General features: G+C 46.5%; 2 protein-coding genes across 5 annotated transcripts; one reads left to right on the top strand and one right to left on the bottom strand.

Moving 5' to 3' along the window:
• Nucleotides 5,038–9,636, top strand: LOC110433391. 3 transcript variants are annotated; one of them, XM_021455389.1, is made up of 2 exons: nt 5,038–5,858; nt 9,246–9,636. In XM_021455389.1, the coding sequence occupies exons 1-2, from the start codon at nt 5,302–5,304 to the stop codon at nt 9,271–9,273; spliced, it is 585 nt and encodes a 194-aa protein (XP_021311064.1). In that variant the 5' UTR covers nt 5,038–5,301; the 3' UTR covers nt 9,274–9,636. The 3 variants fall into 3 exon arrangements, with proteins under 3 accessions (XP_021311064.1, XP_021311065.1, XP_021311066.1); XM_021455390.1 differs by lacking the exon at nt 9,246–9,636 and adding an exon at nt 5,990–6,465; XM_021455391.1 differs by lacking the exon at nt 5,038–5,858 and adding an exon at nt 8,423–9,126.
• On the bottom strand, nt 10,714–13,842 carry LOC8060829 (putative lipid phosphate phosphatase 3, chloroplastic). 2 transcript variants are annotated; one of them, XM_021455756.1, is made up of 8 exons: nt 13,543–13,842; nt 12,794–13,010; nt 12,609–12,696; nt 12,392–12,501; nt 12,192–12,285; nt 11,631–11,819; nt 11,483–11,542; nt 10,714–11,317 (listed from the first exon to the last, which is right to left on the bottom strand). In XM_021455756.1, the coding sequence occupies exons 2-8, from the start codon at nt 13,007–13,009 to the stop codon at nt 11,151–11,153; spliced, it is 924 nt and encodes a 307-aa protein (XP_021311431.1). In that variant the 5' UTR covers nt 13,010; nt 13,543–13,842; the 3' UTR covers nt 10,714–11,150. The 2 variants fall into 2 exon arrangements, with proteins under 2 accessions (XP_021311431.1, XP_021311430.1); XM_021455755.1 differs by having other exon boundaries at nt 12,794–13,014.

Consider the following 21,752-nt stretch of genomic DNA (forward strand, 5'->3'; position numbering starts at 1 on the left):
ATTGCACATCCGGCCAACACCAACAACCACGTCATACTCCAGCAAAATGCATGCATATTCAATTAAAAAAAATGCATGCATATTGCGTAGAGTAGTCGGTGCAGTCAAGTTCTTCGACTTGGGCCTTGTTTAGTTCCATTTAAAAAAAATTGACACCGTCGTATTTTCATTTTTATTTGACAAATATTGTCTAATAATGGACTAACTAGACTTCAAAGATTCGTCTCGTCAATTCCGACCAAACTGTGCAATTAGTTTTTATTTTCATCTATATTTAATACTCCATACATATCTGTAAAGATTCGATGTGACGGGAAATCTGAAAAATTTTGTAAATTTTTTTTGAAAACTAAACAAGGCCTTGTTTTTTTTGCGTGCCAACGAGAATAGGAGGGTCGCTGGATCCCAATCCACACTTCGACAGAGCGTCCTACTAGTAATATCATGGGTCTCACGAGATAAAGCCGAACAACAAAAGAAGCTAAAGGAGGATATTAAGGCCCCGTTTAATTTTTCCTTACTAAATTTTAGCTATCTAAAATAATTTTAGTTATTTTTAGATGACTAATGAGACTATACTATTTTATCTTTATTTTAGTCAGTGTGTTTGGAACTTTAGAGTGACTAAAATTTAGTAAGAAGAAACAAACAGACTTAAAAAAAAGAAGATGCCAATGGAAAAGAATATAACGAGTCTTTGGTCAAAAGACTAGATTTAGATTTATAGTTATATAAGTAATCAAGGGAGACAACAGACAGACAGGTAGTGTTATAGATGACTTATCAGTCAAACGAATAATTTGCAACGTTAGTGCCGCCGCTAGCTCTTTCTGCTGATAATTAGAATTGAAATGTGTGTTATAGATGTTGTAAACATTTTATTTTGGTGACATGTATAAGAACAAGTGCTATATGTTTTAAATATGTCTAATTCCAAAGTAGAATACATGTTAATGCTACGATGAGAGAACTCGGAGTTCCGATGTTTTAGAAAGACACTATTCGATATGTTTTCCTTCTTCACTCAAATTTAATTAGATAATGAGCACCAGGCGTGGTGGTTAAAATTTGCTAACTTGCTTAGTGTCTTGTTGTATCTTTGAAAATTGTTTAATTCCCAAGATGTTAAGACGTGAATTAAGTTAATATATATTAGATAAATATATGAAAATAGCCTGTGGTATTAGCAGATTAGTGCTGCCAGACTGTTTAATCTGACAATACCTTTTAGAGGTGATAGTTTTATAAATATAGATATTGTTTATAAAAAAGACACTGTAATAAAAATCAAGATGGGACAGCCACCCAGCCACGTACGTGCTACCGTCGGGCCTCGGCACGCTCTAGCAGCAGCAGATCCTCACTGCGTCGTTGTGGGCTTGGGCTACTGGGCTCACGCTGATACAGGAGGCACCAGGCTGTTTGGAAGACAGCCCATGCAACAGGGAACGCCTCCAGGATACAAAGATAACCATTCCAGCACTTCTACCTGGACCAAGATGCTTCAGAGATGCAAACATCTTTGCATTCAGATCAAACTACGCAAGCAAGCATAGCAGCAAGGACTTGGTGTGCTCATCATCAATAACCAGCCTAATCAAGCACAATCAATCTACATCAAGGCCAGCGTCTCAAACATTTCAGTACTTCACCACTCATCATGGCAGAGGCTGCCTGCAGCTGTAGCCTTTGCAGCGAGAACTGCTTCTCTCCTCAACTTACAGAACCCAAATTACCTTAGGAACTGTTTGGATCCTATTGATTCAAGCCGATATCTAAAAAGTGTTTTCCATTTCGTTATTAGATTACTCTCCAATTTCTCTCAATTCCTAGGAACCAAACATGGTCTTACTGATAATCAATCTCTATCTGGTGACGTTCTTCAGTTGTGGTGGGCTATAACTCTGCTCATTGCCCTACAACAAAGAACCGTTGATCTTCGTATCCCCAACAGATCTTTATAGCAGTATTGGAATAAATTATGTTTGCGAGTACCTGCTTGGGTATAATTGCTTTTTCTAATAAAAGAAATCAGTACTTCTTCCCTTCAGAATATGTACAAATCTGGCGCCGTCAGTTTTGTTCATTTCTATATGCCATGCCAAGTTCTGTTTAATCCAACCCGCACTGAATATGCAGAAAAGAATTTTCAATCAAAACGATCCTTCCACGATTATCTTCTTAAACCAAGATGCTATGTAGCACTAACTTCATGTCCTAGTTAACTACAAAACAGATCTTAATGAACTGTTTAATTTAGAAGGAGCTTTCCTCTTATAACCACTTTCCAGGAATATTAGCCTTTTTTCACATTTTACTAGTACACCAGATTTGTTCTCAAACCAAGCTGTGGCTGGGCTGCATAAAGGACAAAATGCAACCTAAGTCTAATGCAAACAATCAATCATACCTGATATACTTTGAGGGCCTCTTTGTTTTGTAGGAAGCTTTCCCGCTCCATGTATTTTTCTTATAAAAACGAACCAATCCTATAAAAATCGCTACATAATTTTATATGACATTCCCACAACAAAGAGTCACTAGCTATGCTTTTGTTGATTTTCATACCCTCAATAGACCTTTTGCTGCAGTACTGAAATAATTTATTTTTGCGAGTACCTGCCTGGGTATAATTACCTTTTGGAATAAAATGACTTAAGGAATAAGTATATTTACACATGTGAATAACTAATCCAAGAAATCAGTACTTTTCTTCAGAATATATGAACATGGCAGCCTTTCCTATTCTGGATCATCTCTACATATGCCAAGTTCCGTCCAATCCTACTCCCACTGAATATGCAGACAGGAATTTTCTATCCAAACAATCCTTCCACGCGATCATCCCTCTTGTTAAACCAAGACGCAATTGCAGCACTAACTTCCTGTCCTGTACTACTACTAGTTAACTCGAAAAACAGTTTAGTTTACAAACCGCTTTTTTCCTTGTAACCACTCTGCAGGAATATTACACTCTTTTTCCACATATTAATCCCGTGCAATCTCCACGCGGTGAAAATAATCATTAACCCCACCAACGCGGCTCGCACTATACCAAGTCCATCCTAATAACCAAAAAAAAAATCCAACGGTTGAACGTTCTCGCGAGATCTTCTTGCTGGTAATGACTGCTATAAGGAAGAGCATCTACAATAATGAAGAACTTTCGGTGGACGGTAATCACCACCGGGGATCCCATTCCTCGGGTGCGTATCCATGGCCATCGCCTTGTTGGCAAGCCAGGGTTGGCGCCACGGATCTACTCAGGGATCGTCCTTTTTGCATAGGGTCTCTTCAGGCTGAAGCGGCCCGGGGGATGTTTGTGCGCCCGCCACGGACCAATCATTCCGCCCAACCCAAGCGGCCGCAGCACATTCCGGCTGCCTGCCTGCCTGGCTTGTGCGGCATTGGGAATAAAAGGCGCCAGGCGGCAACACATCCCATGCTAGGGTCCTGGTGATTATCCATTTGTTTTGTGCGCGGATGGATATTTATATTAGTATATGCAATGCATCGCCCTCGTGCGCCCGTGCCTGCCACAGTGTCTCTCGGACAAATTTCGGCGTCATTTGTGTGATTGTTTTTGGAGGCTGATGACGTCATTTTTCACTGTCTTTGCAAACCACATAAGATGAAGTTGATCCATACTTTCTCCATCCCAAAAAAAAGAGTGACGTATTGTGTTTGACCATTCGTCTTTATTTCAAAAATTTTATGCAAATTATAAAATAAATAAATCATTAGTAAAATATATCTAATGATAAAGTAAGTCTTAATAAAATATATAATATTTATGTAAACTTTTTGAATAATACGGATGGTCAAACAAGTTGTCTGAAATTCTAAAACGACATTCTTCTTTTTAAATAGAGGGAGTATGAATGAATAAATAAATTAATTAATTAATTAAAAGAGGAACCGCTTTGCAGGAATTAAAGTCTTGTTTAGTTCACCCCAAAAACCAAAAACTTTTCAAGATTTCTTGTCATATTAAAGCTTGCGGCACATGCATGGAATATTAAATATATATGAAAACAAAAACCAATTGCACATGTAAATCGCGAGATGAATCTTTTAAATCTAGTTACTCGACAATGTTTATCAAATAAAAATAAAAGTGTTACATTGTCCAAATCCAAAACCTTTTTTACTTCAGTCTACAGTATCATTACTACTACTAGTACTATGAATTGTGCAAAAAAAAAAAGGGGGTCAAACGGTCAAAGTCTAGGCCATTTGACAATTCCGGTCTTATGGGTGGGTTGACCCCTGTGGAATAATAAGGTCAGGGGAGAACATATTCTCCGTGGAACACGAGGGACGCGGATCGACGATGCAGGGGCAGGCACACTCACTGTGGCAGGCAGGGACGGCACGGCAGGAGCCCGCCCGTTGTCGCATGTTCGCGCTGCGTTCTAGCAGATAGCCTGATTGAGAGCTAACCTAACCACCAGTTGATTTACGCTCGAGATTGAAGTCATGGAATGGAAGGCAGCGGAACGGGGCCGGGGAATACGAGCCGCGGAGACGCGGACGTGACAGCGGGCCGCACCACCGGCCGGGCCTCCCTCCCACCTGCTGGAGAAGAAGCTGACCCCCCCTCCTCCGCGCGGCATCACGCCACCGCTGCTGGGGGCGGCTGCCGCGAACAGCCCACCCACCGGCCACCACGGCCAGGAACCCGCGACGACGGAGACGCGCACCCACGCCACGCATCACGGTCACAGCCCGGCCGAGATCGATGGACCTTGTCGACTGTCGATGACGCACGGGGCCCGACGTCAGGTCACCTCACCACGACCACGATCGATGGAGCTGTACGCGTGTGAACCGAATTAACCGAGGCTGGACACGGTGACCGTGCTAGCTTGACGACCTGGACGGGACTGGACTGGACTGAGCCCCGACCGGTGGTGAGTCACCGGGCCATGCCTGCCCACACGCCTGTTGCTCGCTCGCCCTGGCGCCTCACGACACGGCTTCACGTTCAAGTTGTTGAGCTCGATCGGCTCTCCCGTCCCCGTATATATCACCACCCCCACCGCGCCACACCAGCAGTGTCGTACCAAGGCCACCAACAACAAACACACCACCTAGTGCGCTGCACTAGTCGCTTGCAAGCAAGCAATCAAGCAACTCCGATCAAAGAAACACCGGCCATCGCCCTCTCCGCTACTATACCAGTGATCCATATAATCCACTACAAGCAAGCAACGAGCCAAGGAGCAAGGCAGCCGGGTAGATCGAGGTCGAGCGAGGACCGACCAGCACCACCACCCGCCGCCGCCGCCGCATCCAAGAATGTGCCTGCCGATCGACTCGTGGTTCTGCTGCATGTCCAGCACCGTCAACGACGACTACCACCATCCCGCTCCGGCCCCGGCGAACAAGCAGCAGCAGCATGGCCCCGCGCCACCGCCGCCGACGGCCCCGGCGGGGGGCAGGACGACGGCGCAGCAGCTGCCCGCGCAGCGCAACGGCGGCGGCGGCGGCTACTACAACGTCAACGGCTACCCCGCTCACCACCAGGCGCCTACCGCCACCGCCGCCGCCGAGGCGGACCGCAAGACGTCCAACGACGTCAGGAGAGGCTCCGCCCACGGGCATGCCGTTGTTCCCGCCGGCGCGCAGGGGAAGGCCACCGACGGGACGTTGAAGCAGCAGCCCGCCACCGCTAGGAACGGCATGGTTGCTGCTGCTGGTGCCGTCGATGGAGCACGCGGCGTCGCGGCGCACAACTACTACTACTACGAGCGTGAACAGCCTGCCTACAGAGAGGACGCCGCCGCCGCCGCCGCGGATTTCTACCACCACCACCACCACCCGGCGGCCACAGCAGCTACTGCCGATCACGAAAGGTATTAGCTAGTGCCATCCATGGCTGCTACACCGCGCGCACACGCAGGAGGACAAGACAACAATTAGCTATTATAACAAGCAGAGAAGTGAGTGTTTTTAGCTTTGCTACTCTTTTTTTTTTTTTTGTCAGTCCTTCCATGTCCTGAGACTCAGTAGAGCTGTAGAGGCAGCTGGAGGAGAGAGTAGAAGCGAAGGACGCAGCAGAGTGGATCAGGGCCTCCATGTCGCTCTGCCCTGTCCATTGAAGGGGGTGAGCAGAGTCGAGGAGACTTTTAGTAAGCAGAGGCTGTAATCTTCGTAACCAGTAGTGGCCTTGCTCTCACTTTCTTCGTGTACTGTCAATCTGTCACATAAATAAGTATAAATGGGTCTTGTTTTTGTTACGAGTTCTCAAAGCTAGTTCTTGAAAGCACCGTGAATTCCAGTCTCAAAGTAGGGGGCATTCCAAAGCTCTCGAGCCTGCCTGTGAAAGTGAAGCTAAGCTAGAGGACTCTGCATTTTGGCATCTCGTTTCACTGTGCTTACTGGGATGAAGCTATCAAATTTCGGCCTAAATCAGCATATTCACAATACAAGTGATGATACCTGTTACCTGTATATGGTACACCTTCTGAACAGCTTGTAACCAAGACAGTTCATTCAGTATTGCATATACACCAAACAGCTGTTCACACAGAATTCATAGCATAGTAAGGTCGCTTGAGCAGCCAAGTATGAATGCAATTCCATCTGAACTCTGAAGTTGTATAATAATGAGGTGAATGCAATTTCATCTCAACTCTGAAGTTGTATAATGAGGTGAGGGTTGAGGGCTTCAGACAGATGCAGCAGATTCAAGTACAGCTTAGAGCTGCAGAAAACCGCTCGATCGCTGGGTAACCCAAAACTTGGCCTTGTTTAGTTCCCAAAATATTTTGCAAAATTTTTCACATTCTTTATCATATCGAATTTTATGGTATATACATGAAAAACTAAATATAGATAAAAAATAATAAGTAATTTTCAGTCTACGCGCTCCCTTTCCTTGCTATTTTCAGTCTCTTTACATTGCCGTCGACAACCACAAATGTATATTGCCCGATGCATGTACTCATGTTGGCCACTCATAAATCTGAAAGCTTGCAGTCTTTTCACGTTTTTTTTTGACAACAGTCATTTCACGTCATTTGTCAGTTAACTTCTTAAAGATGGCTATCCCTTTAAAGGCTCTGTTTGGCTGACAGATTCGATAACGATGAGGACCAAAATATATGGATATTAGTACATATGCATCGCCGCTAAAGGCCCTCCTCGTGCGGTCGTGCCTAATGCTAGTGCAATTTGTGTCTGTTTGCTGCCCAGTGCCCCGGACAATTTCGGCGTCATTTGTGTGATTGTTTGGAGGCCGATGACGTCATTTTCCCTGAGCGAGCCAGCGCTTGGCTCCACAAGAGGATATTCATCAATATGAATTTAATTAAAGGGGAAACGCGTTGCTAGGAACTGAACTGATGGCATCTTTGCTACACGTTACAGTATCATTACTGCTACTATGAATTATACTAAGCAAAAATGGTCAAACGGTCAAAGTCTAGGCATTTGACAATTCCAGTCTTTATGGGTTAAAATGGTGAGAATGGTGGCTGGACGGTTAGGGCCCTGGTAACGGTGGAGGCGGCTAGGCTAGGCCGGGGCAAAGGCATCGCGGTGGCTCGTCGACGAGCATGGCCATGGTGGCAGCGACCAGAGTGAGGGTGGGGAGAGGGAGAAAGAAGTCAGCAGTGGGGGCCGGGCAGGGCAGGGGCAGCATACGTGTTGGAGATGGGAGAGGAAGGGCGTGTGGAGGCAGGGGAGAAGAAGAGCACTAGTGCCGTCGCGTGGCTTCCGTACGAACGGGTAGACGACCCTAGCAGTCCCCGGCAGGCAGGGACGTCGATCGGGAGCCTGTTGTCGCATGGAACCATGTTCCGGCCTGATGGCCGGCCGATGCGTGCTACTGTGCTAGCGCTATCCTGGTATACGGCGGAGCTACGCAGTAGACGCTTGAGATCGGCAGGTCCGTCATGGGTTCATGACAGTGGCAGGCAGCGGTAGATTGGGGAATACGAGCCGAGAAGACGCGGACGTGACAGCGCTGCATCGCGCGCGCCACCGCTGCTGGCCGGCTGCCGCGAACCCGCCGGCCAGGCACCCGCGACGGGGACGCGCACCACCCATCCGGGGCCGTCACACACACCCCGGCCGGCCTTGTCGTCGAATGTCCGTGACGACGCATCGGATCGGACCGACGACAGGTCACGTCGCCACGATCGCTAGGGGCGATGTGGTGGGACGACGTGGACGTGTGAACCGAACCGAGGCTCGATCGAATCGACACGGTGGTGATCTGAACTGAACTGGTCTACTGTAGATAGGGGACGTGCTTAGACGACCTGGGGCAGACCAGGACTACTGAGCCCCCGACGATGGAGTCACCGGACCGCGCCTAACTGCATTTCGCCTCCGTATCCACACTCACACACACGGCTGTTGCTCGCTCGCTCGCCCTCGGTCACGGCTGCTTCACGTACAAGTTGGGCTCGGCTTCCCGGCCGTATATATTCTGCCCCCACTGCGCCACACCAGTGTCGTACCAGGCCACCGAGAACCAACAAACTAAGACTAGTGCTAGTGGCCTGCAAGCAACTCTGATCCCAACACCCGTCCGGCCGTCTCCCTCTCTGCTACTATAGCAGACCAGTAAGCAAGCAAGACACAGCACTACAAGCAAGCAAGCAGCAAGGAGCAAGACACCCAGAGGTAGAGAGAGGTCGAGGTCCAACCGCCGCCGCCGCCAAGAATGTGCCTCCCGATCGACTGCTGGATCTGCATGCCCCGCGCCGTCGACGACGACCCCGCCCCGGCGAGGAGGACGACACAGCACGCGCAGCGCAACCACTACAACGGCAACGGCAACGGCTACACCGCGCACAGCAGCATGGCGGCTGCCGAGGCGGACCGCAAAACGTCCAACGACGTCAGGAGAGGCCCCGCTCATGCCACCGGCGCGCAGGAGAAGGCGGCGGCGTACCCGTACGCCGGAGCCGACGAGACGACGTTGAAGCACCTGCCCGCCGCTGCATGGAACGGCAGGGTTGCTGCTGCCGATGGCCATGGAGCGGCACGCGGTGGCGGCGCGCCGCGCAACTACTACTCCTACGAACGTGCACAGCCGCCTGCCCATGGAGAGGACGCCGCGGCGGATTACCACTACATGGCCGCCGCCGCCGCTACTGCCGATCACGAAAGGTATTAGTGTCATCATCCATCAATCCATGGATGACATGCAGGAGTTGGGCAACAATTAGCTAGCTATCATAACAAGCAGAGGAGTGTTTTTAGCTTTGTTACTCTTCTTTTTTTGTCAGTCGTTCAGAGGCACTTGGAGGGGAGTAGAGAGTGGATGATGCAGAGTTGATCACGGCCTCCATGTTGCTGCCTTTCCGTTGAAGTGATGAACAAGGTCGAGGCAGGGGACTTTAGTTAGCAGCAGAGGTTGTCTCTCCAGTTTGCTTGTGTAGTTGTCTGGCCTGGTGGCCTTGGTCTCCCTTTCTTCCTGTACTGTCAGTCTGTCGCATATAATTATATAAGTGGGTCTTGTTTCTGTTACTTCTCAAAGTTTACTTGAAAGATCTTTCAAAAAAATAACTTAGAAAGCACCGTGAATTCTAGGCTCAAAGTAGGTGCATCCCAAAGCTCTTGAGCCTGCCTGTAAAATCTTTCACAAGTTAAGCTAAGAGGACTGTGCATTTTGGCATATCGATCGACTGTGCTCATTGTGATGCAGTGAACGAAGTATCTGCCTGAACTGAAACAGCATATTCACAAGACATACGTGATGGGTGGCTGTTGGCTGCCTTTTAGACAGCTTGTAAACAAGACGCCCATTCATTATTTCATATGGCAAATGTCTCTCAACTCAAGTAGTGATTAGTGAAGCACAAACACTACGCTAGGTTGTTCACAGAGAATGCATAGCAAGGCTGCTTGAGCAGCCAAAGGTATGAATGCAAATTCCATGGGCTCCAGGAGGATGCAGCAGAGCCAAGTACAGCTGAGCTCCAGAAACCCACTCGCTGTGTAACACAAAACTTGGTGATTTCAAAAAAAAAAAATGGATGCGCTCTCTTTTCCCTTTGCTATTTTCAGTCTCTTTTTTGCCTTGTGGACAACCACAAATATATCCAAGGTGCATAAACGATTTTCGCCGCATATTTGCCCGATGCATATACTCATGATGGCCCACTCATAAATTCTGAAAGCTGGCCGTCTTTTCAAGTTATTCGTCAGTTAACTTCTTAGACATGGTCATCTTTTTTTTTTTTTAAAGTCATGCGGCAGTTATGCTTATGCTCCATGTTTAGCCACTATGGTAGATTAATCTCACCTTGCACATACTCATGAGCTTGGACAAAAACAGTGAATATAAAAGCCTCGCTTTGCAGCACGCTTTTGTTTTTGCGGCAACGTGAATTGAGGAAGGCTTGTATATATAGGAATCCTTTAACTGCTGTAAATATCAAGCATGGTTAATGAATAACAATAATGCATTGTGGCTAAACACATCGAACGGAAAGTCCATGTGATTCCGCCGGAAAGGCAAAGACTTCATAGACTAACACGATATGCCAAAATGCAAAGCAATTTTTATGCGTGGGGAAACTGTATTAAAAATCCGTAGAATCCTTTTCGACAAGTAACATACTAAGATATTGCAGACCGCAGCTGCTGCTATCACCGTTGTAAAGTACAGGATTCAGTGGTGGTGCTTTTGCCTCTACCTTAACAACTAAAAGATCTCGATCCGTGTTGATCTGTTCAACCCAACTCTGAATAAGACCAGGAATCCATTTGGTCATCCAAATAGGGAGACAAAACAAATGTATCTGCCCTTATAATCTACGAACAGAATAGGTAGGCCTTAGAACCCATTCGACGGTGCAAGCTGGACCAGAATGTTTAGGAGATGTGCTTGTCATTTTCAATTCTACTTTCTGCTGCTCTTTCATAATAACAGGAATAAGTTCCTAATCAGTACCTCCACTAGCAACTCTTACAACTAATTTGGCCACAGGTAGGCCTGGAACATCTAGGTTAGGCCTTACTAGCTTCTGATTTCACACAAGATGAAGCGGGGGTAACACTGGGTAAGAAGAAACTATATATCTCTAATTCTATCTTGTAACACATGTCGAGTACATGCATAGAAGGTTAGGTTGCACTTACTGTACAATGTACATTGCTGCTACTTCAGTAAAAGTGCAGGAGGCATGTTACACGCTTCCAGATTCCAAATCGTTTCTTGATGTCCTGTTATGCTGCTGCTCAGACATGGCAATGTGATGACCACCAGTGGACTGTTGGTTTTGTGCGTTGTTTGAATTTGCCGCTTCAACTTCAAGTTCTTCCAGCATGTGGAAGTATGCATACGGTCTCCAGCCTGAAGACGAAAAAGAAAAGACTGTCATATCCAAAAAGGAAAGTTAAATTATATAAACAAAATTAACAATGTAAAATGCTCAAGACTGGGGATCACTGATAGCAGGGCAAACCCTTAAAGCAGTACTATTGAAAGGAATTTTCTTAGTGAGAAAGACCGGACAACCTTGATCATGGTATGGAGGAGGAAAGAAATGCAAGTAACACAGCACTGCCATGATAAATCCTGTACAACATCAATTCAGATTGGTTACTGCTTACTAATGGCATCGAAGCTTTTAATCCAGAAGAAAAAGAAGAGTTTAGGCACACACCAATAAGGCCGCCAACAAACACATCCTCCCAGTGGTGTCGATAATCATCTACTCTTGAAACCCCGACAAGTGATGCAAGAAGAAGCGGAAGGATCACTATGCAAAGTTTGGCCACATGACCTTGGCGATCAAAGGCCTTAATTTTGCCTGACAAGTACAGTGACAAAAATCCAAGACCAGCAAAAGACCCTGGGAATGTAGATACTGTCAGACACTGACCGGTCAGGGGTAAAAAAAACATAGCTGTATTAGTTGTTACAACGTTCTGAGTTTTCTATCCTTGTGATAATCACTTGGTATCAACTTGAGATAAGAAGAAATTATACGAATAATAACAAAGACAAAGTATAAGGATACAAACTTTCTGGGTCAAGGTCCAGGAATACATCGCTACAAATGCAATAAAATATTTAGATCCATGCCACGACTGCTAATGAACGCAGCATTTGTTGACAATATAGTACCGGTATTTTATACCACAATTATTAGCTCTACACTTGGACGAACAAGCTTATCCATCTCAATGCTAGAGTCTATGAGCACTTATTAGTGCAAACTTACACGAAGTGTGGCCACTAGGAAAGCTCTTGCGCCCATCCTTCAAGAAGCTTTTCTCACCATGGCAAATCACATCACCAGTCACCTGATCGTATAACTGCACCAAATATACCATAGAAGCACTCTCCTGTGTTAATCTTAAACTATGAAAAGCATCTCTAGGGAAGAACTATCTACACACAAATGTACACATGGAAGTATACCTGATTTCCATCAGGAAAGCATCGCCAAAAGAAGTCCGGCCTCGGTCTCCCTACTGCAGTCTTTATCACGTCAGTAAAAACTGCAGTTATCAGCACAGCGAAAAGGACACCTGGAGAGGATTTATGTGCGAACGAATCACTCAGCAACGTGTCAATCAGCAACTCGGCGCACTGAATAATTAAAGGAACAGAAGATAACTGGGGCATTTCAAATAACCTAGTGCCGCGTTATGCAGATCATAAACGTCTCTCCTGGCAACATATATTGATATGAAGACGATCCAGGGACAGAGTATAGAGATCATCTAGCAAAAAGGTTGAATGCACCACATCAGTGCTGAACGAAGGAAGTTGGAGAATGCATCAGACAACAGAATTGGAAGCAAATGTTCAGAAACATACAGGGACAGCCCACGCTGGTACCGTGCTTGGTTTCACCGGGTACCTAATATCAGTCATCATATCCTTTCCGACGAATCGACTGAAGGGGGGAGCGAAATGCAGGGCAACCACTAGCGCAGCCAGAAGAATCAGAACAACCCAGTCGTGCGTGTGCTTTCTGGCCAGTCTCACTCCGTGGGTCTGAATCGTGTGGGAGCCCAACTGTGCCTCCCGCATCCTGTCTTTTTTGCAATAATTGAACAGAACCAGTATGAAGATTCTCAATATACTGAAGACAGTATTGAGGACATATAAATGAGTTTCATCAGATTAATAATTTCGAATTTGAAATAAACTGGCATAATGCAGCACAAAGTAGATTCATCTGAATGGGTTGCTAAGAGTAGTCTGCTTCGATCGTGCCTCCAAAACTGAGTGGCTAGGTTTGTTTCAGTTGTGTTCTTCGAGAGAAGTTGTATGTAGAGGACGCGGGACAAAATGCAAAGAGAAAACCGCTAGTCCGCAACTACCCCCACCGCCGTATGACGAAAATCCACACCCAATTCCCACCGCCGCAAGCACCAAACCATCACAAGAAGCGAAATCGCAGCGCGACCATTATCAGATACAGAAGAACTACACTTCAACCGGCACTTTCCTAAGTAAAGCCGCAAACCAACAAAACCTTGTGGAAGAAAAACAAAATGAGAGAGAGAGAGAGAGAGAGAGAGAGAGAGAGAGAGAGAGAGAGAGAGGATAAACAGATTCACCTGATGATGGAGGTGACCACCCTGCTTTGGATGCCCTGGGAGAGGAGAAGAGACGAGACGAGAGCAGAGGATGAGGGCGGTAAAGATCGCGGCCACTTTACCCGCTTTCGCGGCGAACGGGGAACACCAGACGGGGGCGGGGAACGCGAGAAAGAGAAACCTCGGAACCCTAAAAAAAATTCGAGAATTTTCAGTTGAGTTCAAAAATCTAGCCTCGCTGTTGCGGCGGGGGGGCTGTGTGGAGACTGGAGCTCCGTGCCGGCGTCGGAGATGGACGCGTTGCGCAACGGGTGTCTTCGCTGCTCGACGCCTGGGGCTTGGCAGTGGCAGCCACGTAGAATAGAAAGGATGAACCGAAGCCCATGCTGCACGTTTGGAACAAAGCCCAAATTAAAGAACCGGATTCTCGCTGGGCCCAAAGTGCTAGGGCACTCCGCGGGCCGAAAGTGCTAGAGGACCCCACGGCCCGATTGTGGGTACTAGTCCATAACAATGTAGCCCACTTGGCCTACCAACGGCCTCCCTGTGCATCACTCGGGTTTTTTTTTTCTGATGCAGAGAGAGAGAGGAGGGGGGGACGTTTGGCTCTCTGACGAAAAACGAAAACGTGCTTGACTTGGGGAAGAAAAGATTTAAAAACATAAAGAACTGCAATAGTGTAAATCAAACACTTCTATTTTTCTTGCTGCACAGGCACGACCAACGAGTGGAAAGAGACAAAGAGTGCACAGGCACGGCAGAGCTCGCTGGTCCACATTGCCACGTACGCTCTGACGTGCTCGCTGGCCCCAACGCACGTGGGAAACAGTACGACACGTCCTGGCCGTCCCCGAACAGTGCTGCGCGTACGTGCTGACGTGGCTCGGAATCCGCGACACCCACGAACAGGAGCACGGCACTACTGCAATAGTAGTAGTAGCTTGCTCTCACAACACATTGCATTGATACGGGGGATTACAAACGACATGCTCGGCGCCAGCACGGCTAATTGCGCATTTGCATGATAGAGGGGGAGAGAGAGAGAAGGGAGATTCGAGTTGCCTGGTGACAGGTGGGGCCGCGGGGGATATGCCGCCTGGTAGGATCCACCTCAGCGTTGTCGCGCCGTTGCATCTTTTGCTTGCGCAAGAGTGAGCGAGCCACACGTCAAATCCGGATTTGCTTTACCCACCTCATCATTTTTACCACCGGCGAATCCGGATTATCTCTGTCCTTAACAAGCTCGCCTGCCGGTTACTTTGATTGATAATTTGATTTGACCCCTAGCAGACACCGTGATAATAACTTTACATGTAGCTACTAGGAGAAGCAAACTGACAGCACGAGAATTTGTTTTCAAAGATGACTAGTGCTTTCTTGTCCCTCCAGCAAATCCAAAGCTACAAACTGTAGCATGTCACTTTCAGCGCCATATATAGTAGATTACTATTAGAACCCATGCTATATAACTATTTGTGCTTCTCTAAATTAAGTGATCTACAGCCAAATTAAAATTCAGAGGTTTGTGCTGCAATGATGGGAGGAAACAGGAGTTGCTGCGTGCACACTTACCTCCACTAGTGCTCCATCTCCATCCTGTGCAACCACAGTGGGGAGCCGTTGGTGGGGAAGAACATATATACGTGCCCTATACATCTGGCTTTCGTCGCATCTGGACAATTAAGAAACTAATCCGGTCAATTTTAATGCCAATGACATGTAGCACTATGTGAATGAAGAATAAACAAGAGCGAGAGAAAAGTCAACGGCTATAACATGCGTGCGTCCTGGCCTAATGCCTCTACGCACGAGTCTTATCGTCTCGCCTCGAAAGAATCTCGGTGCAACGACAGCTCTTGTGGCAGTTTCAGATGACAGGTTAACAGCTCTGCTCGTCCGGTATTATGTATTTTCCCCCGTCACGGCGTCACATATTGCTCAGGAACGTTCACGAAAAATATGCTATATATATGTACTGTTTGTTGGCTATTATTATGAATAAACAAAGTCTCGACCAGGGACCACCTTCCCTCGCCGACGACGCGGAAAGCATAGAACATGATGATAACGGACGCTTGGCTGAAAAATCATGATAAAAAATATTATTTGTTGATTTGTTATAAGAGAAAAATATTATTGAATGACTGATAAATAAGTAATCAGACTTTTATACTCGCCAAATAATTCACATCCCACTTGCCAATTATGGTTTTTTAGAACGCCAAATAAGGTTTTGATACACCAAACTGTGAGGTGAAACGGTTATTGGTCTACGCTCTATCTATTTTTGTAAAAATTAGGTAATCTTTACCTTAAGACAAAAGAAATAGAGAAAAATGTTGCATTTTAAGAAGGCCATCAACCCATCATATTCACACAATATTGCAGATTTAGCACTCTCCACCCTTATGGATGTTGAACTTTTGAACCCAAAATAGAGAAAAATCTTGCATTTTTAAAAGACCATCATGTTCATGCAATGTTGCAGACTTACCACCAGGCCTGCCCTGAGGAGGGGTGAGAGGGGCGAGCATGCCAGGTATCCAAAGGGCCCCTCCCTAGGGAATTATAATGTAGTATTAGACGATCTAATAGGAAAGTAGCATGCTAGGCATAAAAAGGACCCCTCCCTAGGGAATTATAATGTAGTATTAGGCAATCTAATAGGAAAGTAGTAGCGCGGTAAGCATGTAAACCATGCAAAAGCCAGTGATTGGTTGGTCTCCTCTGATCATGCTTCCTCATGCAAATGCATATTGGCACATGCATGATCTCTCCAATTCTCCCTTATCCCACCAAGGACGCCTAGAGGCATCTTGAAACTAATCATGCTGGTGTACCAATTTGATCACACCCTTGTATACTTTCCAATAATCCGATCATATCCTTGTATTTTCCTATTTCAATTAAATTTATGTGTTTATCTACTTTATATATTATCACTATATTAAGGGGCCTCTGATTTCAATTTTGTTCCAAGTCTTTCAAATCTTAGGGCTTGCTCTCCTTACCACTCTCCACCCTTATCGATGTTGAACTTTTGCTATTTACACTAACCGAGCTGCTCTGTAAATACTCTGGAGCTGAACTTCCCACAAATAAACCAAAAGCTACTATTTTGTTTTATCACCTTCTCAATTGCTTTTAAACATATGGGTTTATTTTTTTAGTCGAAAATATAGGTTGTCTTTTTTTTTGTTTCTCTCTCTTTTCTTGCTCTCAAACCATCAAACAAAGGCTCAGTAAACTAACGTGTACTTTTTTTTGTTCGGGTATGGTGTGTGGGGTGGGGGGAGGGCGTCAAGTTTTCTCACCTCTCTTTACTTTCATACCTTTTTTTGTTTTTAAGTATTGCCAGAAAGAGTAGGGTTAAAAACAAGAGTGAAAAATTAAAGGCGATTAGATAGAAAATTCTTAGATATAGTTAACCGGTCTAAGAGATGAGATTAATTTTGGTGAAAAAATTTTAGGGTCCATTTGGAGAGTTTTGCCCATGAGTCTCCTCCATTGGAGTCAGAGCATCCGTTGCGAAGGCACAAATATTCTCCTTACATTTGGCGGCAAAAGCACTTCTCGTGGGTGCTACATTTAGTGCGTCTTTACTGCCTTTGGTGCCAAAACCCATGAAGAAGTTTGTGCGAGAGCCAGCGGCAAAGTGGGGGGAGGAGGGCATGCCTCCCTCCTAACATATGACAATATATTTTTATTAGTATAATAATCTTTTAGTTTTTTATATTTAGTGGAAGAATATAACAATTTATTGTGATGTATATTTGCTAATATCTTCTACTCCCTTCGTCCAATAAAAAATGTCATTCTCACTTTGTGAGAAAAGTCATACATAAATAGTATTATTAAATAGATCATTGAATATATTCTCCTCATAAACTTATTTAAGAAAATATAAATATTTATAATACATCAGTATCATTAGATAGGTCATTAGATATATTCTTATAATAAACTTATCTAAAGATATAAATATTAGTAATATTTTTTATAAACATAGTCAAAACCAACACGAATTCTATTGCGACACTTTTTACGGAAAATCACATAAAACACAACTAGATAAAAATCATCCCTACAAATACCTCTGAAAACTATGCTTGCAGATCTCGAGGAGATTTATGAAGTCACCATAGCGCCTTGCTTCAATGGGCATATCATCTACCAATAAAAGAACAGAGCCTTAAATTCTAGAATACATATAAGAAAATACGAGTAACTATGTCAAGTCGAAGAATTAATCGAGAAGATTACCATGAAGAACCTAATGAGTTGAGCCGCGTTTAGTTTCTATAAGTTAGTTTTTTTCTGGTTAATCCCTCCAATGTATAATTCCTGGCTAGCTAGTAGGCCCGGCTCTTGGATGCCCCAGAAAGGTTTACATTACAAATGGGGCCCTCTGTTCGGATACGTACACTGGCTCGGCCGTGGCGTGCCATAGTACTGCCTGGAATGGAAGATAATCTTTCTAGATACGGGGGACACGCATGCTTCCTCAGCGTCTCGTCTCGCTGTCGCTTTGCTCCAAAGGATTCGCCGCCGCCGCCGGAGGCGCACGGAGATGGAACGACGGCGGCACCCATAATCTGCTTGCACTGCTCCCACAGCGACTGATCCAATTGGTCCATCTCCCGATTGATACAGTAGGCCGCTAGCAGCACGATGGTCGATGGATCATGGATGGGTCGCCCCCATCAACCCGATTGGGCCACGGCCACGCATATATACAGTACCGGATAAAGGGCCGGGCCCCACGCTGTTGTTGTGTTGGCAACAATGGCAGACTAATGAAACCGTGAAAACTGACGAAGACTGTGTTCAGGCAAAACCTGAATGAAAAGGGTGGTTTTCAGCCGAGAAAAAGAGAGGCGGGGGGCATGGGAGAGAACCGGAGGAGAAGCAGGTGGGAGGTCGTCGTCCAGGTCCAGGTACGCCTCGCCTCCCTATCATGATGCTCTAGGATGAAGACCAACCACCGCCGCTATCTCCCAAATCCCCCAATTATCGGTCGATGCTCCTCCATCCAGCAGCGACTTTTGACCGCGCCACTCGCGACGGTCGTGGCCTCGTGGCCGGCCCTTCCGTTTGGTTTGGTAGCGAGCGCTCGACCGGGCTGCATTTAGGCCTTGTTTTAGCTCGCAAAAGTTTTGGTTTTTTTTACTGTAGTAATTTTGTTTTTATTTGATAAACATTGTTTAATTACGGAGTAACTAGGTTCAAAAGATTCATCTCACAAATTATAGGTAAACTGTGCAATTAGTTTTTATTTGCGTTTATATTTAATGCTCCATGTATGCGACCAAAAATTTGATGTGACGTAGAATCTTGAAAATTTTTCGCGAACTAAACAAGACCTTAGATTCTGCAACGAAGTACTAGTAGTGAGTGCTACGTACAGAAACCTCTGACTAATTGCCCTCTCGATTTTGCACAGCTTTTTTCTTTTTGTTTGCAGTCAGTCGCTGAGAACGATCTCCATCTCCGTCGACAAATAAAAAAGGTCGTCCAACAATTCCATCGAACGTGTTGTAATAATAAAGTCGCCTATTGACAAGTACTACTACTTCTCAAAAAAAAAAAAAGAGTCGTCGCCTATTGCCGCGGCCTTTCTTTCGTAATAAATCAAATAATAGTGCGGTATTAGCCAGAAATTTTGTCCCAGACACGGAGTGTTCCACCCACCACGCGTGTGGCATGCAAGTCCCCGGTTTCCCACTGTCCAGTTGCCTAAGTGGAATACTCGGCCATACTTACGCTGATAGCCAAGTTATGGATATGGATAGCTACTGACGCTGCTATCGCGTCTGGTGGTAAATGCATTCCGCTGTGGAGATATTTCTTGGGGTTGTCTAGGATATTACGGGCATTTGTATTCGTTCGACAGTTTCCATTTGCAGACCGAGATGAGATGTGGAACTATGCAGCACGTCATGTATTTGAACTGCTCGGACATTTGCGAATGGCCTTCATAGTTCATATACATTTGCTTGCGGATATACATATACCAAATGTTTTCGTTTTCGATCTAGTAATTTAATAATCTGCAGACGGATATATTTTCTCTCCATGCTCACGCTCACATAAGTACGTATCCAAGACATCACCCTTGTTCTGTTGCGAGGTTGTCTTCCGTGTAGTATGCCTTTCCGCTTTTACCCGTAAATCATGTACGAGTGAGGCCTTGTTTAGTTTACAAAAATTTTCAAGATTCTCTGTCACATCGAATCTTTGGTCGCATGCATGGTGCATTAAATATAGACGAAAATAAAAACTAACTACACAGTTTAGCTATAATTAGTGAGATGAATCTTTTGAGCCTAGTTACTCCATGATTGGACAATGTTTGTCAAATAAAAACGAAATACTACAGTACCCAAAAACAAAAAAATTTGTGAACTAAACAAGAACTGAGTTGCCTGGGCATTCTTGCACGCGGCCGGGGACATTCAACCGAGCTGTTGCATCAGCAATGCCCATTTGCCCTGCTGGTACGGATGTTCTTGCATGCTCCAAAGGTCACGGCCAAATTAAGCATGAACAGGTAGCCATCGTCATCAGATTCTTAATTAACTCCCATACTCTCCTTTTGCCTCTATCTATATAAGTAGATTGCTCTTGGGGCGGCACAACAGTATTAGGTCACGCAAACATCGGACTGTCCTTATTCGTTAACCACGTAACAAAGTCACAGACGCAGTGCTTTCCTAAGAGCAACATCTGGAATTCTGCTTCCAAACGCAAAATGTGCGACATGATCCTTCGTCTTAGATCATGAACGTCGTCGTCTCAGCCTGCACAACTGCGATGTAGCGAGAAGTAGCCGCACCTGCAAGACTGAAACAAAAAAGGTGCAGACAACAGACAGCCAAAGATTTCCGACGGGTATATAGATCTCAACCTTATACTGTTTAGTTTCGTCCCGTTCCGGTTCCGTTCAACCACCGGTATCAACCACTCTTGTGATTTCTCTTTCTACAAGTCTGTATCGACATTGAAACGAGCCGGCATGGGACGAACTGGACATGATTATAGATCGGACGTGCGTGGCAATACAATTACCCCGTGACGCTGTCACCTCGATAGCACTGTACTAGCTGATTAGATGGCTGATCTCTATGGACGAACAGGGGAAAAACAGTAGTGTGTGCGTGTGGTTCTGGAATACTCCACACACACTAATAGATGGCTAGTAGGAGGAGATCTAACTCGTCGTCCTAAATAAATAAAAAAAATACTTATATAAACTTGAGAGTGTTGATGTGCAAGGGCCCGGATGGATCCCTCCCCTGCAACTGCATGCAAGGGATCTGTGTCAAGTTGAGCTGGAACCACGCCCGCGCGCGTCACGTGCCTGCCCCGGCCGTTCCGACGAAGCGATCTGGACGGCACGCCCAACGGCCAGCCGCGCAGTCCGGGTCCGGGTCCAGGACGCCACCCAACAGCCGTGGCGCCCTCCCCGCGACCGCGAGCGCACGCACACGCGGACACCCGCAACGCACGGGATCTCAGCCCCCCACAATTCGTAATCATCGCCGCGGATGAGGAGCGGGCGTCGCCGTCACGGCGGGGGGACGCGCGGCCGGCGTCGGGCGCGCTCGTCGGTTCGCCAGCGCGCGGCCTGGGTTCGGTTCGGTTCGGTTCGGGCGCCCGAACGCGACGTTTTTTCCTGGACGCGGACGCGACGTCCAGTTGGCTGCCTGCTGGCGTTTCCGGCCGCGCGGCCCCCGCCCGCCCGGGCGGTCGGTCGGTCACCGTGCGCGGGCTGAGCCGGCGACGGCGATCGCCGATGGTCAGCAGCAAGTATCCTCCATATATATCCGTCCCGCTGCTACGTACGGATCGGATTGCATGCGAACGATGCTGATGGCCGGTCGACGATCGATTGATCAATCAGTCGGTCGATCCATCTAGGCGTTTGCTTCAAAGCAATTGGCCGGCCGGCGACGTACGATCGGTGGATGTGGATCGTACGTCCTCGTCGTCCGTCATGTGCAAGCGCCTGTCACCGAAACGGGGGACGATACGTACCTACAGTACGTGCGAGGGAGTGGACTGTGACGATGGGCCTATGCAGTGACTTGCCCTGGAGAGTGAGTGGACGTGGCTGGACCTGGACGCCACCACGCCGCAGCACCCGCACCTCCCCGCGCTGCCCCGGCGGCCGTTCGTGCTCGTGCTCGTGCACCGCTGATGCTTCTTCGCCCCGGCATGCAGTTGCGTTG

Source organism: Sorghum bicolor, chromosome 3, assembly GCF_000003195.3.
Source record: "Sorghum bicolor cultivar BTx623 chromosome 3, Sorghum_bicolor_NCBIv3, whole genome shotgun sequence".
In the NCBI taxonomy this organism is placed as follows: Eukaryota; Viridiplantae; Streptophyta; class Magnoliopsida; order Poales; family Poaceae; genus Sorghum; species Sorghum bicolor.

Coding starts and splice junctions, on each gene's coding strand:
- LOC110433391 (XM_021455389.1), top strand. CDS start 5,302: ATGTGCCTGCCGATCGACTCGTGGTTCTGCTGCATGTCCAGCACCGTC. Junction 5,859..9,245: donor GCTACTGCCGATCACGAAAG/GTATTAGCTAGT, acceptor TTTTTTTGTCAG/TCGTTCAGAGGCACTTGGAG.
- LOC8060829 (XM_021455756.1), bottom strand. CDS start 13,009: ATGCGGGAGGCACAGTTGGGCTCCCACACGATTCAGACCCACGGAGTG. Junction 12,502..12,608: donor TCTGCATAACGCGGCACTAG/GTTATTTGAAAT, acceptor AATCCTCTCCAG/GTGTCCTTTTCGCTGTGCTG. Junction 11,543..11,630: donor GTTTGTTGGCGGCCTTATTG/GTGTGTGCCTAA, acceptor GATGTTGTACAG/GATTTATCATGGCAGTGCTG.